General features: G+C 34.5%; 2 protein-coding genes across 2 annotated transcripts; one reads left to right on the forward strand and one right to left on the reverse strand.

Annotated features, from left to right (window-relative positions):
* Window positions 1-9,764: 9,764 nt before the first annotated feature.
* On the reverse strand, window positions 9,765-10,280 carry LOC137809124 (uncharacterized). The gene has a single exon (XM_068610262.1). It carries the CDS (start codon window positions 10,278-10,280, stop codon window positions 9,765-9,767), a length of 516 nt encoding a protein of 171 aa, XP_068466363.1.
* Window positions 10,281-13,197: 2,917 nt separating this feature from the next.
* On the forward strand, window positions 13,198-17,735 carry LOC137809125 (uncharacterized). The gene is made up of 6 exons (XM_068610264.1): window positions 13,198-14,068; window positions 14,948-15,188; window positions 15,309-15,464; window positions 15,588-15,673; window positions 17,151-17,392; window positions 17,577-17,735. The coding sequence occupies exons 1-6, from the start codon at window positions 13,198-13,200 to the stop codon at window positions 17,733-17,735; spliced, it is 1,755 nt and encodes a 584-aa protein (XP_068466365.1).
* Window positions 17,736-21,254: the final 3,519 nt, after the last annotated feature.

Raw genomic sequence — 21,254 nt, forward strand, 5'->3', positions numbered from 1 at the left:
TCGTCCACTCTACATGCATGGACACTCGTGATCTAGGCTTCTCCCTTACTGATAAATGGTGTGTGATCTGGGATCCACTTCTCATGGCCCATCTCTACTGTTTGGATCTCCGATGCCCGACCTCTCCACACTGTTTAGCGGCAAGGCGGTACATCTTGATGTTTGACCACTCTCGGCTCCTTAGCGCACGTGTTTTGCGAGGTACTGGACCGCGCTGCTCGTGGGACCCGCTTACGTGGCACCAACATTACTAGTGGTTAGTCAACGCCCGGGGACTGGTCGGTACAAATTTCAAATCAAAATTCACATATAAAATTACAAACTTATTAACATAAATAACTACTTTAAAATAATTTAAACAAATTAAATTACAAAACCCTAAACATCCAAACAAAATATAAATTTAAACCACAAATTTAAAACACAAACAAAAAATACATATAAAAAAAAACATACTTGAAGAAGAGCATAAGAAGATCAAATTAGGATGAAGAACAACACTACAAGAACACAATACGAAGTTGTGTCTGAAAATAATTCACAAATTATTGATAAAACAAAACAAAAATCAAGCAACACAAAAATTCACAAATCTGGAAAAAATACGAACATAACCGATTAACCCATGCCTTAAAAATACAGTATAATCGATTATCCAAAGATTTCAGAGGCATAATCAATTATGCCTACAGTTATAAATCCAACACAATCGATTATTCTACAACATAATCAATTATTCTACAATATAATCGATTATTCTACAACATAATCGATTAACCTAATTTTTACACAGAGCACATAATCGATTATGCTCCAAAAAATACACAGATAATCGATTATACCACTAGCATAATTGATTATCCACTATTTTTAACAGCGTAATCGATTATGTACTCTCTTGTTTTTCAGTGATAATCAATTATGTGATCTACAAAACTCACAAAATGCTATCATGATATCAAAGATGCACTACGAAACTCACTCTCGTACCACTCTGTTACCTCACGAACCTGTCCAAGCCCAGTGAACCAATGCACAACTCTGTAAAGATAGTTTGAGTTTGTTTGAGTGAATTTTGAAGTTCCTAAAGGCATGGTTTTATATACGTGAATGAGCACTTTATTATCACACATCTACTCTCACCCACTGCATTCATGGCATTCAAATGACACTTTGTGGTCAAAAGATTTTGTGTGCCAAAGTCAGGAATCTCATGGCATGCGTACACAGTGCATGATATGTGTAAACAATGTTATTCTTGTCGTTGTGCATGGTAGTGGTGTACTGTGCTCTTGTCCTCTACATGCATGACAGATTGGTGAAGAATAAACTGAAGAAAAGGAAAGGTAGCGTGGTAAGTTGAGGTGTGTGACGTGACTTTCAGCTTACCACTCTCTCATTTCTCTTCATTCTTCAGACGATGCCCCACCCCCTCCACTTTCTCTCACTTCGTTCCCTCACCCTCAAGTGCCCATTGAAGCAAACAGGGGTGACACCCTCTCATCCGTCTTCGACTACAGTGTCACCCCCAGAAACAAACACAATGTTTAAAGAAACCATACACAGGTAAGTATCTAATTTGAGTCATCAATTTGAAAAATATATCACATTTTAAAAATTAATATTTATTATAATTAACAAATAAAAAACAAATTTTTCGATTAATTTTGTATTCAACAACATAAATAATTTATTGTAATTTGTTTCATATATTGAGAATCAGGCAACACAAAAAAAAAAAAAAAACAAATTTGAAGATCCTTTTTGTTTACAACATTCAAACTAATATTTTCCTCTTAGGTCTATTGTCTTTTTTTTTTAAAAAAAAAAATTAAGATTACTTTGTGTTCTAATTTCGTTTTAGATTTAGATTTCTTCTTTTAGATTTTCTTACTTTTAAATCTAATAATGACCTTGTTTCAAAATTTTAATTTTGGATATTATAATGTTTTTATAAGAAAATACATAAATTTGGTATTGGAATGTTAAAACTATAACTAATATTTAATTCTCTGCTATTCTTATAAATCTCTTAAATTATATTTTTTATGACAGTGTGATTTGTTTCACAATTTTTAAATTTCATCATTTTAAGTAAGACGACGAAAAAATGTGAGGATTTTTATGGAAATGTTGCAACAATCTAGATATTTTTATTTATTTATATGGATATTAATATGTTGCTATATTTTGCTGGTTACATTACGTGTTGATTTGAATATGCAAATAACAGGTAAGGAAAAAATGAGATTTTTTTTTTTAGAATTTGAAATAGTTAAAACATATTCAATTTATTATATATTTGATTTTGATTATTCTATATAATCATTCGAAATTCTTTAAATTCTTTATAGTTTTATATTTATTTTTTCATTATGATATTTTCATGTATATTTATTTCCATGAGTTTATTATCTACTGTATAATTAAAGTTATTAATTTGAATTTCATAGACATGGTCCATTTCTTTTTCATCCTCATAGTTTACATATACACATATCATACTTCCTTCTTGCTTTCACTCTTTATTCTCATCGTCACCTCTTTATTATGGTTGTCTCCCTTGTTGTTGCATCACCCTTTTTATGTGTTATGTTATAATATATTCAAAGAAAAAAGTGTTTTGAGTTGTAAAATTTGGAAGTTATTTTCTAAAAAAAAATACTTTCAAATTATATAATTTTGAGGTAAAAGAAGTTTATGGATTGTGCAATCTAGAAGTAAAAAAGTACTTCATGATTCCACAATCAACAAATCGAAAAATCTTCTAAATTGAATAATTTGAAAATATTTTTACTTTATTATTAGATAATCTAAAAATATTTTTCATAAAAAAAATAACTTCTATATTTCATAGTTTAAAAATATTTTTTTTTTCAGGTGAGAATTTTCATATATATATATATATATATATTTGTAAAGATGTTGAAGAAAATTATTACATTGAAAAAAGAAATCTCCATATATGAGTTACTTAACAAAAGTCTACAAAAGTAAAAAGTTCATAAAACTTGATTTTGTAATTAAAAATATTTTTATTTGTTCATTTCAGATGTTGAGTGTGAAATTCAAATTAAGACATATTCTTGAATCATGTAGTACTTTATAAAAGGCTTCTAAACTAAATTCATTACAACATTGTATTTAACAAATTGTTGTTCACCTACGTGTCTTGATAAGCTTCGTTCTAAATATTTATAGCAGAAAAAAATGGAGATAAGTTTATGTATAAATTAAAATTATTTTACATATGAATCAATTTTTAAAAGTTTCTTCATATATTTTTTTGAATTTTCATTTTAATTTTTGTATAAAATATTTTTAATTTATAAACAAAGTCTTTCTTTTTCAATTTGTTTTATAGAAAAGCTATAAGTCTATAAGTCATCTTTCAATTTCACATGATAACACAAATTATCACCAACAAATTGAAGGTTTGTGTAGAAGACTCTTACCAAATCTGGATATATGTTTCCAGACATTTCTAGAAATCTCTTCAGCATTTGCTCCTTCAACAAGTTCCTTACTTCCATGAACTTTTGTTACTTCATCCAGTTGAAGGAAATCAACTTTGGATTATTGATTACCTTCCTACTTGTCTCATGAAGATATTTCTCTATTTGCTCTACTTCTCCAGAAAACCAGCTCTCCAAACGTCCTCCCCTTCTTACAACCCTGGTTTTTATCCTTTTCGCAGTGGGTGGTGTAGAGTCCATGGAGAAGAGATTGATTTCCAGCAAGGAGTGAAGATAGACAGTAGCCTTTGATGTGAATGCAGGGTTGAATCTATGAAGAAAAACAGTTGTGTTATATAAGCAATAAAGCAGTTTCATGATTTGACATTTAGTGGGTTATTTTCCTAGAGAAAAAGAATTTTTTTCGGTGCAATAAAGCAAGTTGTCAGTCCCCTAACAGAATGCACAGATAAAGATCACATGCTGATTTGACCAACCCTAAAAAGTTTTTAATTTCCAAGATATGTGGGAATATATTCCATAAATGACAGTAAGTGCACAGAGATAACATGTTCAGAGCTATGATTAATGCACCATTGACCACCAACGACTCTGAGAGTGATCAGAGATACGAATCAAGGCACAAAGAATTAAAGCAGAATTAACCACAAAGCTGTCAAGGCAGAAACAATCGGTTGTTTCGTGAAAACAATCGATTGATTTTCTGTAATAGCAATTTGAGTTTAATAAAATCAAATTCTTCAACAGATATCAAAATTCAGAGATAAAAATCAAAGAAAATATTGTTTGTATGAGATTAGAGAAGATACACAACCAAATAAACTAGAAATTAATTTGCAAAAACACTGAATAGGTTCAAATACAGTTTGTTCAAGTGTAAGAAGAGAAAAATGAAAAATTGATCTTCAACATCACTGTACAAACTTTAAACTGTTCATAACACCAGAAAAAAAAAATCTATATCCCAAGCATATGCATCCATGTAGTCAAGATTTTACAAATCCTTCAATATGGAAGCAAAATCCTGCAAAAAGAACATATCAAATAACAAGATTTGATCCTGTAAAGAATTTGGGTCCTTTCATGTTAGATTGATCACGAGAACCTTTAAGATTCTTAGGAATCCATTTCAATATGCCTCTGGGAACAAGAATTTTCCTAACTTTCACTGTTGGTTGAATAATAGAAGTAGGAAACAATTGGTTGTTTCGATTTTTTAATCGATTGATTTTTTGCAAAGGTTAAAAATAGTTTTGAACTTTCAATGTTTTTGTTTTGTGGATAAAAACCAAGGCCTGATTTTCCAAACACACAACTTTGAGATGCTAGCATACTCTCAAAATTTGATTTTCCTTTGGTGAGTTTATCCACAGTTTTCACAAGATAAAAAACTTTGTTTTCAAGGATTTTGCAATTGTCACAAGAACTTGAGTTACATTTAGAAGAAGAGTTTTTATAAATGATATCAAGTGTTTAAAAATCATCTCTAGAATTGTCCTGCTCTTTTTCCAAGATTTTAACTCTTGTTTCCAACCAATTGTTCAGACCTTTCAATCTATTGTTCAAGAGGGCTAGCTTATTTGCTTCTTCATGAGTCTCCTTAAAAGCCTCAAGAAGTTGATAATAGCTATCACCTTTAAATGAAGAAGATGAACTTATACTACTTGAGATAGAATATTTTAGGCACAAATTAGCCTCTGCATCTTCAGAGGAGGAGTTGGAGGAAGACACTTCATTATCCTCCCAAGCTATATAAGATTTCTTTGTCTTGCCTCTTCTTTCTCCTTTTCTTGAAATCTGTTGTCTCCTTAGCTTCACTTCTTTGGGCATTTTGCTTTGATATGTCTCTGCTCACCTCATCCAAAGCAAGTATACTTATTAGTATTGAAATCACTTGGTTTCTTGGAATTGTACCTTTTGGAAGATTGGTGTTTGTTGCTGTTCTTTCTCAAGAATTTGCTAAACTTATTTGACAACAAGCTAAATGTATCCTCCTCACTATCACTTGAGTCTTGACATCTTCTATGTCTAGCTGTTTTCAGAGCTATGTCTAGCTGTCCTCATTTTCTTGGACAAACAATCAGATCATTTCTAATTTATACTCCCTCAGCTTACCAAACAAAGAGGTTGTAGACATTGAGGTTAGATCTTTTGATTCAGATATGGCAGTAACCTTTGGCTGCCATGTTTTGTCTAGACATTTGAGAATCTTTATATTTAGTTCCTCTTCCTCAAAGGTCTTCCCAAGGCCCATAAGATGATTCACAATGTGAGAGAATCTTTTCTGCACATCAGATATAGTTTCTCTCTTCTGCATTATAAAAATTTCATACTCTTGAATGAGAGCATGCTTCCTTACCATTTTGACATCATTTGTCCCCTCATGTGTGACTTCAAGAATGCCCCACATTTATTTTGCAGTTGCACATTGAGATATACTGAAAAATTCATCACAACTTAAAACAAAAGTTATTATATTTTTTGCAATCCATTCAAACTTAGCTTTCTTACTATCTGTCTCAATCCATTCAGACCAAGGCTTATCAACAAACACATTATCTTTTTTCGCTTGTGGAATAAAAGGTCCATTCTTTATAGCTTCTCAAATTCCTTTATCTGTAGATTGAATAAAAATCTTCATTCTAACTTTCCAGTACTGATAGTTCACACCACAGAATAAAGGTGGTCTATTGATAAAAGCTCTTTCTCTAAAAGGTAACTTGTTAGCCATTTAAAACATATTTGAAAAACAGAACTTGAGAAAGTTTCAAAAACCTAGCTCTTGATGCCAATTGTAAGAATTAATGGCCTTAACAAGAGGGGTGAATTGTTTAAGGGAAGTTTTTTGCAAATACTGGCTAATAATGAAGATTGATGTTAATTTACAGATCAAAGAATGAGATCAGCCAAGAAAAAAAAACAGTTAAAACTGTTATCAGAAAAACAACCGATTGAAAGTGCGTTTTAACCGATTGTTTACGCCAGCAGAAATAAAATCACAAGTCAAACAGATTTTAAATGAGTGAGAGAGAGAAGATGACACAAACAATTATACTGGTTCACTCCTTACCAGAGCTACATCCAGTCCCCAGAAAACAACTTGGTATTCACTAGGTAACCAACAACAGATTACAACACACCACAACCTCAAAGAGGTGATCTTGACCACTCAAGAAAACACACCCTCTTTGAGTTTACACACACACAGTCAGAACAATCCTCTAACCTTACATGTACACAGTTTACAAGAATTCAAACTAAAGAACAATTACAAGAGAATATGGAACAAATTACACCTGATTACAGGAAATCACAGTTGCTCCTAATCCACTCTTTAACCAAAGCACAACTCAAGGAAATCTTGCTTTCTTGAATCAAACATTCACAAAATCTTTTCTGAATCACTTGTTGTGTGTTTTTAAATAAGAAGGGTAATCACAATTTTATAGCCCATCAAACTAGCCGTTTTAATCAGTTAAATTTGAGCCAAAACAGTTTGTAAATAATTGAGAACAAATTTAACAATTTTATGAAAAGCTGTTAAGAAATTCAAAAATCAACCAATTGAAATGTCGATTTAACCGGTTGAATTGGTTTCGACAGTTAAGTCAACCAAAATCAAAACATTTCAAAAGACACTTCACAGTCTGAGAAAAAACACCAGATTAAAACGAGAAATCAACAGGTTGTTTTTCACTTAGCTTTGAAAAACATTTTTTCTTTTTAAAACCAGATTGATTCAGTTGTAAATTGATTAGGAGTGGATATAGAAAATTCTAAACTACTTAGAACTAAACCCTAAACACAACAACAAAGTCTTCAAGCTGTCTTCATGGATTTGGAGGCATCAAAGCTTCATTTTCAACATGTATCAAATTTAGCTCAAACGAAGTCAAATAATGCAATTTTTTTAAAAAAAATTGGACATCTTATGCAAATTATTTAAATTATTACATTATTATCAACTTTTAAATCTAACCTTTGAATCATTATGAAAAGAGGCTTTGAGTTCCAATACTAGTCCTCCTACAACCTATAACCTATGAAGATGCTCCATCTAAACACATATAACAATGAAAATGAAACACAAACTCAATTTCCAACTCCGCAGAAGAAATAACCAACTAAGCTAAGAACCAACTTCAGAAAAACCAAAAATGGAAACAATACGTGATGGCAAAGCCCCTAGCCACACACAAACACATAATAAGAAGGATGAAGACCTAGAGGTTGTTTATGGATTTATTTGCAAAAATGGATCTAATTGGGATTTTGTTTATTTTTGTAGACCCAATCAAGAGGAAAACTCTAGGATGAAGGAATGTACACACATATCCAAGAAGACCTCCAACTCATTAAAACATAAACTAGAGCTTTGTTCAGAAAACACAAGAAGACTGAGTTTCAGCTGACTAGTCGACATTATTTTTGGGTCAAGCTTTAGCTTAAAAAAATTATATAAAGTTTTTTAGGATTTCATGAGCCATGTATTGAGCTTAGTTGTATAAAATAATTTGACCACATATTTGGGCCAAGTAACATAGGTTTTTGGGCCAATAGTAAAACAAGTCTAGTTAGGGTTAAAAGTGATTAGTTAGGGTAACAATTGGGCTTCTTTGAGCCCAATGTAACCCTAAAACCTCTAGGGTATATTAGAGAACTAAATTACTTTGGCATGGAGCACATGGACGTCCACATGACAGCCTAGGAGTGGATATGATTTAGCATTAAAGGTGAGCTCAACATGGAAAGCATGACTCCACATGGCACTTTCTCACTAGAGAGTTTTATTTTGAATTTTCAAATTTTGGCTCCAAAATGTTAAGCCCTCTCTCCTATAAGTTGAGGTGCTTCGCTAATCAATTAATAAGATCAAATATATGAGTGAATTTCTGCCAAGTTTACATGCTTCCTCACTCCATTTTCTAGACTCTCTAGGATAGACACCTTGATCTTCTTCTTCACCTTCTCCAAGTGATATGGTCGAACCAATCACTCTCCCTACCTTTCATGCACCTTCAAAGAAACCATAGCTCCATTAGAGCCATCCTTGTCTGCCACTTCCATTGAGCTTCCGCAATCCATCACAAAAATTCAAAGTAACCTATTCGGAATGAAGGTTACACCATCATTTGGTATCTAGAGCTTTGGTTCTTCAAGAGATAAGTGCCTTCTCTTCATTTTATTTTTGTGTGTTCTTCAATTCCGTGTTGTTCATCATTTTATTAATTGTCTTACTGTTTTTAATTTTGATTTTAGTTCATGATGCTGCTTGAAAAATTTTGTTTGGTAATTTTGTTCAATTATTCTTAAGCATTCTAGTTTTCAAATTGTTTAGGATTCCATTGAGTATGCTATTATATTTTTTATTTTAATCGATTCTTCTTGATATTTCAATTTGTGCAAAATGTTTGTGGTTTAGTCATTTTAATTTTTGAATCAACTCAAGTAATGTCTAAGTCATGTTCATCCAATTTGTCATCAATTCTATGTAGTACTTTTCATTGTTGATGTTGGTTGTTTGATTTAATTTGAGTACAGGTTATATTCTCAATTTGAAGCTTTGGAGCATTTTTTATTTTTTCCAGATTTAAGTTCATACTTGTTGTTAGTTCCATACAAGTTCATTTTTCATTCATTTCTATTATGTTTTTGAAGTTTCCAATGTTGCATTTAATTCCAGGATAGGTTTTCCTTTGTTTCACAGTTTTTGTGCTGGCTGAAAACGTTTATCAAAATTAATTGTGTTGGTGAAAATTTTTTAAATTCTTGATTTCATCAGTTTTGTGTTAAGAAAAAGTGAAAAAAAGAAGTATATCAAAATTCAAAATAGAAAAAAAAATGGTAAATGAAAAACGGGCAGAGTGCAAAAATAATATGACTGGAAAATTTGAATCGGCAGTGAATTTGAAAAATTTATTGCAACTTTTTGGCGCACTGTTTTTGTGAAATTCCAGGGCCTACTTTGAGCTTAAACATTGAAGTTTCTGTGGTTAAAATTTCAAATTCAAATTTTAAGTAATATGTCCAACATAAATTCAGCAAGTTAAAAGAAAATTTACACACAAAAATTTGTGTAGTGTTGTTTAGTTTTGTTTTCATCTATTCTAGTGTCATTCTCTAAGATTGCATTTTGTTGGGGCCCATCTTTTTGTCTGTCTTCGGGGTCATCTTCAACCTTGCCGCTATGTTTGGAATAACGATCAACTCCTTGAGCTCTACACGAAAATTATGCTTTGGGGGCGGGTCTCCGCGTGCGCGTTCCCGTCTAGGGCTTCTCGTAGGTTACTACTTCCCCGAGCCCTTCTTCTTTGTGGTCGCCTCATGCACCCTCATGGGATGAGGTCGACCTTCTGCTCGAGGTCGGACAGGATCGACAAAGCCATATTTCTCTATGACTCGATCGTCCGCAGCGATGTGTGCCAAAGCCCGACGCCTAATCTCGCTGAACGTCTTTGTGTAGAACCTAAGTAGTGATTCACTGAAAGGTCCTGGAAGCATTCCCTTGGTGAAGGCGTGCACCGTCATGGCCTCATCTGTGGGTTTCAACCTCACTACCTGGACCCCAAACCTGTTCAAGAACTCCTTTAAGGACTCTCCCTGGTACTGTTTGATGCCAAAGACATCATAAGAGATTCGAGGGGGAGCCCTGTTAATGAGGTACTGTTCTCTGAACAGTGTTGTGAACTGGTCGAAGGTGGTGATGTGTTCATCAGGGAGGCTAACGAACCACTCCAACGCTACACCTGCCAATGTGCTCATTAACAGCTTGCAATACACAGTGTCAGATCCTCCTATAAGCATTATCTAGGTGTGGAACGCTGTGAGGTGAGCCTCTGGGTCTTCTACACCTGTGAAGGTGACTTTCGGGCCCAGAGATGTGGTTGGGAACGTTGTATCCATAATCGCTTGAGAGAACGGCATGGGGCGTGCCCTAAGTGGTATGGGTGGGGCACGCTCATCCACTGTGCGCTCCCCTGCCTGTTGCAAATCTCTGCGCAGTTCCTCGTTGGTTCTGCATAGTTCTTCATTGTCTGCATGTGATGCGGCTATTTCAACCCTTGATGCCGTCACCGTGTCTTGGAGGGCGCGCATGGTCTCCATGAGTTGTTGCATGGTGACGTTGTCCCCTCCAGGAGGCACGACACTAGCGGTCACAACAGATCCTTGCCTCGTACTCCTCATATCGTTGGTAAAAACTCTTAACACGATTGCGGGTGGGACCTTGTTTTATCGGGCCCCACGATGGGCGCCAAATATTCTCGCCGGTTGACTCGAACGGCAACCTTTGGCCCTCCTATCTCCGCTTGAGAATCCAACTTCCTTGGTTGAAGAATCTCTCATCTGCAAAGACAAAGGGGCGCCTTGATGACCGTTTGCACTACGACACTCAAGTCAGTATTAGGGAAAAGAAACACTAAGTGTATAAAGTACTTTCAGTCTTAGAAACTGATGGAGATCAAGATCAAGAAGAGAAAGAAGTCGAAGATGAAGATGCTCAGAGGATTATTAGCTCATCATTCTTTTTACCTTAAAGGATTACAATGAGAAAATTTCAAGAATTAGGAAGTAGTGGTCAAATGTTTTCTCTTTTTGTAGTATCTTTTGTATAAAATTTAAAAATGCTTAATATAGTGTTTAGGAAGGTGCTAAGAGGGAAACCTAAAGATACCTCTTATGTAAAGCATCTTTAGATATTAGCTTTAGAAAATTCGAGAAAGATATCCCTCCCTCCTTCACTTTAGGTGCTAGAAGTGGAAGAGTTACAAGGGAACTTTAGTTAGCTTCTTTTGTAAGCCTCTTGTACTTACATGACCGGTCCTTCTCCTATATAAGGAGGGCTTGATTCCTTATAAATACAGATTTGATATTTTGAGTATAGAAATTCTCCCAAATTGGTGAGTGATTGAGAGACTTATGTCTTCTCTTATTCTAGTCTTATCTTGAGAGCAATCTTGGAACCTCAAGTGGCGGCATCTACACTCATCATGAAGCTTTGCATCCTTCAAGTGGCGAGTTCCTCTCCAAGTACTCCAACCACATAAGTTCTCTTCTCCTTTCCATCTTATTCATCCATTTCCATTCCCAAATAAACTCTAAAACATGTCTTAGGCATTTCTAGTCTTTGGAATCGGTTCATTTGCATCTTTTCTTACTTTTGTTCGGTTTATTTGATTCCTAGCATGTTTTGTTTGGTTCATTTGAATTCTTGATTGTTTTAATCGGTTCATTAGCTTTCTTTCATGCTTTTGTTCGGTTCATTTGCTTTCTAGGTAGTTATAATCGGTTCATTTGCCTTCTTGTTCAATCTAATCGGTTCATTTGACAAGAAATGGGTTTCCAAATGAGTTTTGGCTTGGTTGTTTATGATTTGGTGAGTTCTTGAATGAAAGAACATTGATCCAATTCTAGAAAAGTGCCTAATCATATTCCAACTCAAGTTGAATTTATAACATGTCCATGAAACATCTCTATCTTGTTATTGGAATCATATCATGTGGTATCATGAGTCTTAGGTTTGTTCTTGTTTGTGTTAGAGTTGTTTTGGCACTTTTAATTCAAGAACTTTACATTCTTGTTGTTACCTTTCTGTTTTAGGTTTATTTTGGGTATTTCTTGCTGTTTTCTTGTTGTTATTACATTGTGTTTGTGTCATTTTGATTTTTGAATCCTTATAAGTTTTGTCAAAGTCATGTTTCTCCAAAAATGTTATCAATTCTTTGTGGTCCTTTTGTTGTAATTTTTGTTTCTTGATTTTGTGTTAAGTACAGTTTTATGTGTTTGTTTCTTGATCCTTTGGTGCATTTTTTTTTAGTATTGAGTTCATACTTGTGTAATAGACCTATACAAGTTCTTAAACATCATATCTATTATGTCTTTGCTAGTTCTTAATTCTGTTTTTCATTCCTATTAGGTTTCCTCTGTTTTCTTGAAAACATGCTGACTGTTTCGATTTATTGCAATTGATTTGCTTACTGGAAATTTCTGAAATTCTGGATTTGAGTTCTTCACAGTGTTATAAAAATATAGAAAAAAGAATTACATCAAAATTCTTAGTACAAAAAAAATGATAAATGAAATACGATCAGTGTGTAATTCTGCTGAAAAAAATACGGTAATCTGGTAGTAATTTTGCAAAATTTATCGCCATTAATTAGCTAGCTGTTTTTGTGTAATTCCAGGGCCATTGTTGAGATAAGATCTTGAACTTTCTGTTGTTACAATTTCATAATCCAGTTCGCTTTATATAATTCAAGATAAATATGTGAAGTCACGCACAGTTTGCACAAAAATATTTTCCAGTAGTTTTGTTTTTGTTTTTCTTCATCTACTCTAGTGCTTTTCTCTAGGTTTCTTTTGTGTGCCTTCCTTTTCATTGAGTACCTTATTTTCTTGCTTGTCTTTTATTCACTATTCTTTGTGTTTGTCTTAACTCTTATATTCCTTTTGTGTACCCTTTCTTGTTTACACCTTTTCTTGTTTGTCTTTTATTGTTCTTTAAAGTTTTGTGGTGCTTTGGCTTTGAGATTGAGTGCTTTTGCTTTGACACCTTTCATTTGAGGTTACTAAGGCCTCAAGAGCAGATTGGTTAAGGGAAGTATTCTTTCTTGGAGTGACTTGAGTGATTCTTTTTACCTTTCGGCACATTCTTATAATTATTCTTTGCTAACATTGTTTTCTTACCATTGGTTGCTCTTGTGTTTGCTGTTTTCCTTTTCTAATGGATACATATTCAAGTGCTGAATCTTCAAAACCACACTCTACTCATAAGGCTTATGTTCTTAATGAGTTAAAAGAGGCAAAGAGGGCTCTTGCTCTCAAAGATGAAGCATTGCAAAGGTTGGAAGAACAAAAGGCAAAGGTTGAATTGAAGCAAGAGAGATCTTCCCATTCCATTCATGGTAGACAAAATTCTCCTCGACATTCTTCCAAAGACTCTTCAAATGCTCACGGCCGTAGAGAGGAGTATAGAAGAAGGAGGCATCGTCATCATTCCAATGGAGGAAGCCACCACCGTGAACAAAGACATCACCAAGAAGAAAAGCCTCAAGTTCCTTTTGTAAAAGTACCTAGCTTTAGTGGTTATACTGATCCTAATTTGTATTTAGAGTGGGAGGCTAAATGTGAACAAATTTTTAAAGCCTATGAGGTTGAGGAGGACCAAAAGGTGAAGATAGTCGCCTTAGAATTTGTAGATTATGCCATGAAATGGTGGCATAGCCTTGTAACGGACGTTTGCTATAACAAGAGACCTCCCGTGGTCTCTTGGAACGATTTGATTGAGTGTATGCGCTTTAGATTCGTGCCACCACACTTTAGGAAAGACCTCATGTTGAAGGTCCAACAGTTTCAACAAGGCACGCTAAGTGTGGATGCCTGTTTTAAGGAGTTAGAAACGCTTTTACTTAAAGTCAATTTGAAAGAGAGTGAGGAAGCTATGACAGCTAGGTTTGTGAGTGGCCTAAGAAGGGATATTCAAGATGTTGTTGAACTTCAAGAGTATTCATCTTTGGGATCTTTGGTTCACCTTGCAATGAAGGTTGAAGCACAAATTGCTAAGAGAAATGCTTTTAAAAACTCTCCCAATGATGGTTACTACAACAACTCTTGGAAAAATAAAAAGTCTTTTTCAAAACTTCCTTCTAAGGATTCTTCTTTCAAACCTAAGAAGTCTAAGCCTTCCACTTCTACTCCTAAATCTCCAATCAAATCGTCTAGTAAGAAATGCTTTAAATGTTTGGGTTATGGTCACATTGCTTCTAATTGTCCTTCTAAAAGGAATATGTATGTGCATAATGGCATTGTAGTTAGTGAGCATGATTTCCATTCACCTAAGCATTCTTCACATTCTAGGGCATCAAGTGAGCATGAGAGCGAAAGTCCACTTGAAGGAGATTTGTTGGTTGTGAGACGTCTTCTTGGTCAAGTTTTACAACCCTTTGATGAAAGTCAAAGAGAAAATATTTTTCATACAAGATGTCTCATTCAAAATAACATTTGTTCTTTAATAGTGGATGGGGGTAGTTGTGCCAATGTGGCTAGTACAAGAGTAGTAGATAAGCTTGGTTTGCCTACTATCTCTCACACAAAGCCCTACAAGTTACAATGGCTAAGTGAGGTGGGTGAAATCATTGTTAACAAACAAGTCCTCATAAATTTCTCTATTGGAAAATACAAAGATGAGGTCTTGTGTGATGTTGTGCCAATGGAAGCTACACATGTTCTTTTGGGAAGGCCATGACAATTTGATAGAAAAGTTTTTCATGATGGTTTTACCAATAAAATTTCTTTTGACTTCCATGGTCACAAGGTCATATTAAAATCTCTCTCTCCAAGAGAAGTCCATGAGGACCAAATTCTTATGAAGAAAAAGAGGGAGAGTGAAAATATAAAAAGTTCTAAGAAATCCCTTCTTATTTCTAGCCATGCGGTCCAAAAGGAAATAGTTTCTCACAATCCTATCTTTTTAGCTATTCCTAGACCTCTTGAGTTAGAAAAACTTGAGGATAGTCCACATTGTTTGGATAATTTGGTAGAGGAATTTCATGATGTGTTTCAAGATCCTCCTAAAGGGCTTCCACCTTTAAGAGGGATTGAACACCAAATTGATTTAATTCCAGGATCTTCTTTACCAAATCGTTCCGCATATAGGACCAACCCAAGTGAAACTAGGGAAATTCGCCAACAAGTAGAAGAGTTGATTGCTAAAGGGTGGGTTTAAGATAGTATGAGCCTTTGTGCCATGCCTATTATACTTCTCCCTAAAAAAGATGGGACATGGAGGATTTGTTCCGATTGTAGGGCTATAAACAACATTACAATTAAGTATAGGCATCCCATCCCTAGGCTTGATGATTTGTTGGATGAATTGCATGGTTCCCAAATTTTTACCAAAATTGATCTTAAAAGTGGGTATAATCAAATCCGTATAAAACCGGGAGATGAGTGGAAGACCGCTTTTAAGACCAACTTTGGCTTATATGAGTGGTTAGTTATGCCATTTGGTTTAACTAATGCACCAAGTACATTCATGCGTCTCATGCATCATGTTTTAAGACCATTCATTGGCAAGTTTGTAGTTGTTTATTTTGATGATATCCTCATTTATAGCTTGTCTTTGATTGACCATAAGATGCATGTTAGACAAGTATTAGAAACCCTTAGGAAGGAACATTTGTATGCTAACCTTGCTAAATGTATGTTTTCACTAGAATTCCTAGGGTTTGTTGTTAGTATTAAAGGGGTGCATGTAGATCAATCCAAGGTGGTAGCCATTCAAAATTGGCCAACACCCACCAATGTGAATGATGTCCGAAGTTTTCATGGCCTTGCTTCTTTTTATAGAAGATTTGCGCCCAACTTTGGTACAATTGCCGCCCCTCTCAATGATATAGTGAAAAAGGATGTGGTTTTTAAATGGGGAGAAGAGCAACAAAAAGATTTTGATGTTTTAAAAGAAAAATTGACTAATGCTCCCATTTTAGCCCTTCCAAATTTTGCTAAAACATTTGAGATAGAATGTTATGCTTCAAGTATAGGCATTGGGGCTGTTCTCCTTCAAGAGGGCCACCCCATCGCTTATTTTAGTGAGAAATTGAAAGGTAGTCATCTCAACTATTCCACTTGTGATAAAGAATTATATGCACTTGTTAGAGCTTTGTATACTTGGCAACATTACCTTTTTCTTAAAGAATTTGTGATTCATAGTGATCATGAATCTCTTAAATATTTGAAAAGCCAAAACAAGCTCAATAAGAGGCATGCTAAATGGGAGGAATTCCTTGAACAATTTCCTTATGTGATCAAACATAAGCAAGGCAAAATTAATGTTGTGGCCGATGCACTTTCTAGATGCTATGCCTTGCTAAATCTTTTAGGTTTCAAATTTCTTGGGTTTGATCATATTAAGGATCTTTATCATGATGACCTTGATTTTTCTCTTATCTATCAAGGGTGTGCTAAGGGTGGACACAAAGTTTTTTTTTTTATACAAGATGGCTTTCTTTTTAAAGGGAAAAGACTTTGTGTACCCCAAAGCTCTATTAGACAATCTCTTGTTAGAGAAGCACATGAGGGAGGATTAATGAGACATTTTGGGGTAGCCAAAACTTTGGATGTTTTACATGAGCATTTCTTTTGGCCTCATATGCAAAAATATGTTCATAATTTGTGTGATAAATGTATTGCATGTCGTAAGGCTAAATCTAGAGTGCAACCCCATGGTTTATATACCCCTCTTCCTATCCCTTCAATGTCTTGGGTTGATATTTCTATGGATTTCATCTTAGGATTACCCAAGACATCAAAGGGTAAGGATTCCATCTTTGTGGTAGTGGATCGTTTTTCCAAAATGGCACATTATATTCCTTGCCACAAACTGGATGATGCATGTCATATTGCAAATCTCTTCTTCAAAGAAGTGGTTCGTTTACATGGACTTCCTAGAAGTATAGTATCCGATAGAGATTCCAAGTTCTTGAGTCACTTTTGGAAGACCTTATGGGGGAAACTTGGTACTAAACTTTTATTTTCTACTACTTGCCACCCCCAAACCGATGGTCAAACCGAAGTGGTCAATCGAACCTTGGGACAAATGTTGAGATTCTTTATTTACAGGAATCCAAGGGTTTGGGAGGATTTACTACCACATGTTGAATTTGCTTATAATCGTAGTAAATTCTACCACCTCACATTCTCCTTTTGAGGTTGTTTATGGGTTTAATCCCCTAACACCTCTTGATTTTCTTCCTATTCTGATACTTGATGATGTATTATGCAAAGATGGTGTTGAAAAGGCTTCTTTTATAAAAGATTTGCATGATGACATCAAGTTACGAATTGAGAAGAAAGTTGGCAAGTATGCTGAACTTGCCAACAAAAGGAGGAAAGCATTATTGTTTGATGTGGGTGATTGGGTTTGGCTTCACTTGAGGAAAGATGGTTTTCCTACTCAAAGGAAGTCCAAACTTATGCCTCTTGGGGATGGACCTTTTCAAGTCCTAAAGAGGATTAATAATAATGCTTATGAGTTAGATATGCCTGATACGTTTCTTAGAAGTCATACCTTTAATATCAGTTATCTAACTCCTTTTTCTGTAGGTCTCCAGAATTCGTGGTCGAATTCTCTCCAACTCGGGGAGTATGATGGAGATCAAGATCAAGAAGAGAAAGAAGCCGAAGATGAAGATGCTCAGAGGATTGTTAGCTCATCATCCTGTTTACCTCAAAGGATTACAAGGAGCAAATTTAAAGAATTAGGAAGTAGTGGTCAAAAGTTTTCTCTTTTTGTAGTATCTTTTGTATAAAATTTAAAAATTCTTAATATAGTGTTTAGGAAGGTGCTAAGAGGGAAACCTAAAGATACCTCTTATGTAAAGCATCTTTAGATATTAGCTTTAGAAAATTCTAGAAAGATATCCCTCCCTCCTTCACTTTAGGCGCTAGAAGTGGAAGAGTTACAAGGGAACTTTAGTTAGCTTCTTTTGTAAGCCTCTTGTACTTACATGACCGGTCCTTGTCCTATATAAGGAGGGCTTGAGTCCTTCTAAATACAGATTTGATATTTTGAGTACAAATTTTTTTAGAAAAAATGGCTTTTAACTAGAGAGGCGTGAATTGTTTAAAGGGGTTTTCGCAAACTTTTCAAACTTAGAATGAATTTATTTCAAAAACCAATTGATTCAGCAATTCAGTTAGCCAAAACAACAAGCAAAAGCTGTAGTACCAGAAAAACAATCGGTTGTTTATACCAGCAAACAACAAATAAACTGAATTTAAAGAGTTAGAGATAGAGAGATTGTACACAGTTGTTTATACTGGTTCACTCCAAACTAGAGCTACATCCAGTCTTCTCAGAAACCCTGAGGATATCCACTAAGCAACCACCACTTGATCACTTACACAACAACCAAGAGAATGACCTTGAACACCTCAAGAAATACACTCTCCTTGGCCAACACTAAGATTGCTGATCTTGAACACCTCAAGAACACACAGCCAATCTCAACAAACACATAAACGAATTGTTCAACAGATTACAAAGATTACACTTGTTACAGATGAATATCTGAAATCAATACAAGTAGAATCCTATCCCAGCAACTTGATCAATCACAAAATTCTTAAGCAATCTCAGCACTTTGAAAAACTCTCTTAGAAAAACTTTGTCAAAAGATTCTTAATTCTTAAAACTGTTTTTCTTAATATATTCAAAGATATAGTTTGTTATCAAATCTTAACAAACTATTAAATTGCATTAAAAGATTGGTCAAAGCATTTAATGACTGGAGCGTATACAGTTAAAGCATTTAAAGCTCAGTCAAAGAAAACAGTTTTTCTGTTATGGTCCCAAAACAAACAATCGGTTGTTTCCTCGAATCAATCAGTTGTTTTGGTACTTAACAGTTTCAACCATTCAAAAACAGTTTTTAATCTTTCTCAAAACACCTAAGTATAAACAATCGGTTGTTTCGACAAAACAATCAGTTGTTTCAACTTAGTTTGGAAAACATTTTACTTTGATAAGAATTGAGATGCTAATTGCTTGAGATTTAATACAAGGGTGGATTACAACATATAAACTACCCTAGAACAAAGCTTAAACCAGCACAACAACATCAAGCAAAGCAGAGGCTTCAACATCCTTCAAAGGATTTGGATTCTTCAAAACATTGAACACCACTTGGTTCAACAATCTCCCCCTATTTGATGAAGACAAATCCCTGATGCTTGTGTTGTACCTGATTAAATCTGAAGCAAATCCTGCAATAGAACTTTGAGCAATACATTGAAATTCTGATATTCTGTTAGCATACAGATAAACAGTTTAAAGCTTAAAACATATCTAATATCATAAGCATATTACATATTCCAAACAATTTTATCAACTTTAAAACAGAAACTTAAAACAAACTCGAAACACAACATATATCTCCCCCTATTTGTCTTCACAAATAGACAAAGATAAGAGATAAAACAAAATATTGTTTTCATTACATCAGAATAAAACAGCAACAGCAGAAGGAAAGAAATTTTAAAACCAGAAAAGAACAGCCAAAAACAATTGATTGTTTCGATGACCAATCGGTTGTTTTTCCTTCATTCTTCTTCATCAGCAAACTGAAGATCAAAGATTTGATTCTGGACAGCTTCAATCTGTTCATCCAGAGTCATAAACCTTGCATCCATGTTGTCAAACCTGGTGTCAATCCTTTGGAAATTACTAACACAGAGATCATGGAGGCTCCTTTGATTTTCAGCAAAGCTATCAAGCCTATCCATCATTTATCTTTCAAAAGATGACATGGTTGGCATTCTTTCTCCTTGATGTCTATCAGCTGCACTAGGTCCTGCATCTTGAAAATCTTCAGTTGGATCTTCATGCTGAACATCCATATTAGCAGGTTCATCTTGTTCAAGATGAGCAGCACCACTAGATGAGGCACCATGATCACCATCCTTACTTATCCATTTTCCACCTACTTTTGTAAAGCCCATCTTGCTGAGTGATCCATTGTTCAACTCTTGAGTTGACTTGACCAGCTCAGAAGTTTCATCTTCAAGATTAACTTCAAAATAGAGTAGAAACTTAGATATTAAAACAACATAGGGATAATGATAATCACCTAACCTCATGACTTTTTGCATGTGTTCTTTGATTATATGAATCCAATTGATCTTGACTTTCTTGGTGATGCAGAAGATATAAACCAGATCTTCTTCAGTTAGCACAGAGTGGTTACTCCCCCTTGGAGTTAGAATCCAAGTTACAATGAGAGCAAGCAACCTCTCATCAAGCTTCAAACCTCCAACCGAGCATGTACTAACTTGAACATGTTGATTCTTCAAGCAGCTTTTGTAGAACTGGATTTTATAGCAGTAAGAGAATCAATTTGAATTTAATTTCATTCAAAGGGTACCTGATTTTCAGAGAGAGAGGACTTGACTCTGTTCTGCACAAAAAATGTCAGAAAAAGCTGAAAATCACATGGTCTTCACATGTGATCTTTGACTAGTCATTAAGACTCTTGAATTTCTAAGATTTTGGAATATATTCCTTTATGACTGTTGTAACTTCTTTCTGATCATGATCAGCTTTCAACACAGATCTTTAGACCAAGATTCTCTCTTTTAAATTGATCTGCAATGGATAGAAATTCAAAAAAGCAATTAAATCAATTTCTTCACAGTGCTGTCAGACACAAAACAATCGGTTGTTTCGAAGAAACAATCGGTTGTTTTTCTGCAGTAGTTAAAACTTGATTTTTGAAATTTTAACCATGAGCAGAAGAAGTTTAAATCAGATGACATTGATTAAAAGAAAATTAATCACAAGAAAGAACTTTGAAACAGAGATTGAGAACAAATAAAGGAAAGTCTTATCCTTGTGTTGATTCTTCAATAAGCCAATTGCTTGTTGATCAAGAAAACTCCTTTTCACTGTTTTGATCTTTTACATAGCATTGATTCAACTTCAATGACTGCCTTTTTCTTCAACAGCTTGATCAGATGACTCAGTTCTTCTTTTTCTCTTTATATTTCCTGCATAAACGATTTCAAGTAGCAAGATTTGGTCCCCTTACAAATTTGGGTCCATTTGACTTTACTTTGCTGTTAGAAACATCACATCACTTAGGAATCCATTTCATAAAACCTTTAGGAACATAATATTTTCTAATTTTACAGAATCTAACAGAGTGGCCTTTCTTCATGTAGTAAAAGCATGTAACAACCGGTTGTTTCGTCTTAACAATCGGTTGTTTTTCTGATTTTCTTAAA

This window comes from Phaseolus vulgaris, chromosome 2, assembly GCF_000499845.2.
Source record: "Phaseolus vulgaris cultivar G19833 chromosome 2, P. vulgaris v2.0, whole genome shotgun sequence".
In the NCBI taxonomy this organism is placed as follows: Eukaryota; Viridiplantae; Streptophyta; class Magnoliopsida; order Fabales; family Fabaceae; genus Phaseolus; species Phaseolus vulgaris.

Coding starts and splice junctions, on each gene's coding strand:
- LOC137809124 (XM_068610262.1), bottom strand. CDS start 10,280: ATGCTTATAGGAGGATCTGACACTGTGTATTGCAAGCTGTTAATGAGC.
- LOC137809125 (XM_068610264.1), top strand. CDS start 13,198: ATGGATACATATTCAAGTGCTGAATCTTCAAAACCACACTCTACTCAT. Junction 15,674..17,150: donor GTATGCTAACCTTGCTAAAT/GTATGTTTTCAC, acceptor TTATAATCGTAG/TAAATTCTACCACCTCACAT. Junction 17,393..17,576: donor TGTTTGATGTGGGTGATTGG/GTTTGGCTTCAC, acceptor CTTTTTCTGTAG/GTCTCCAGAATTCGTGGTCG.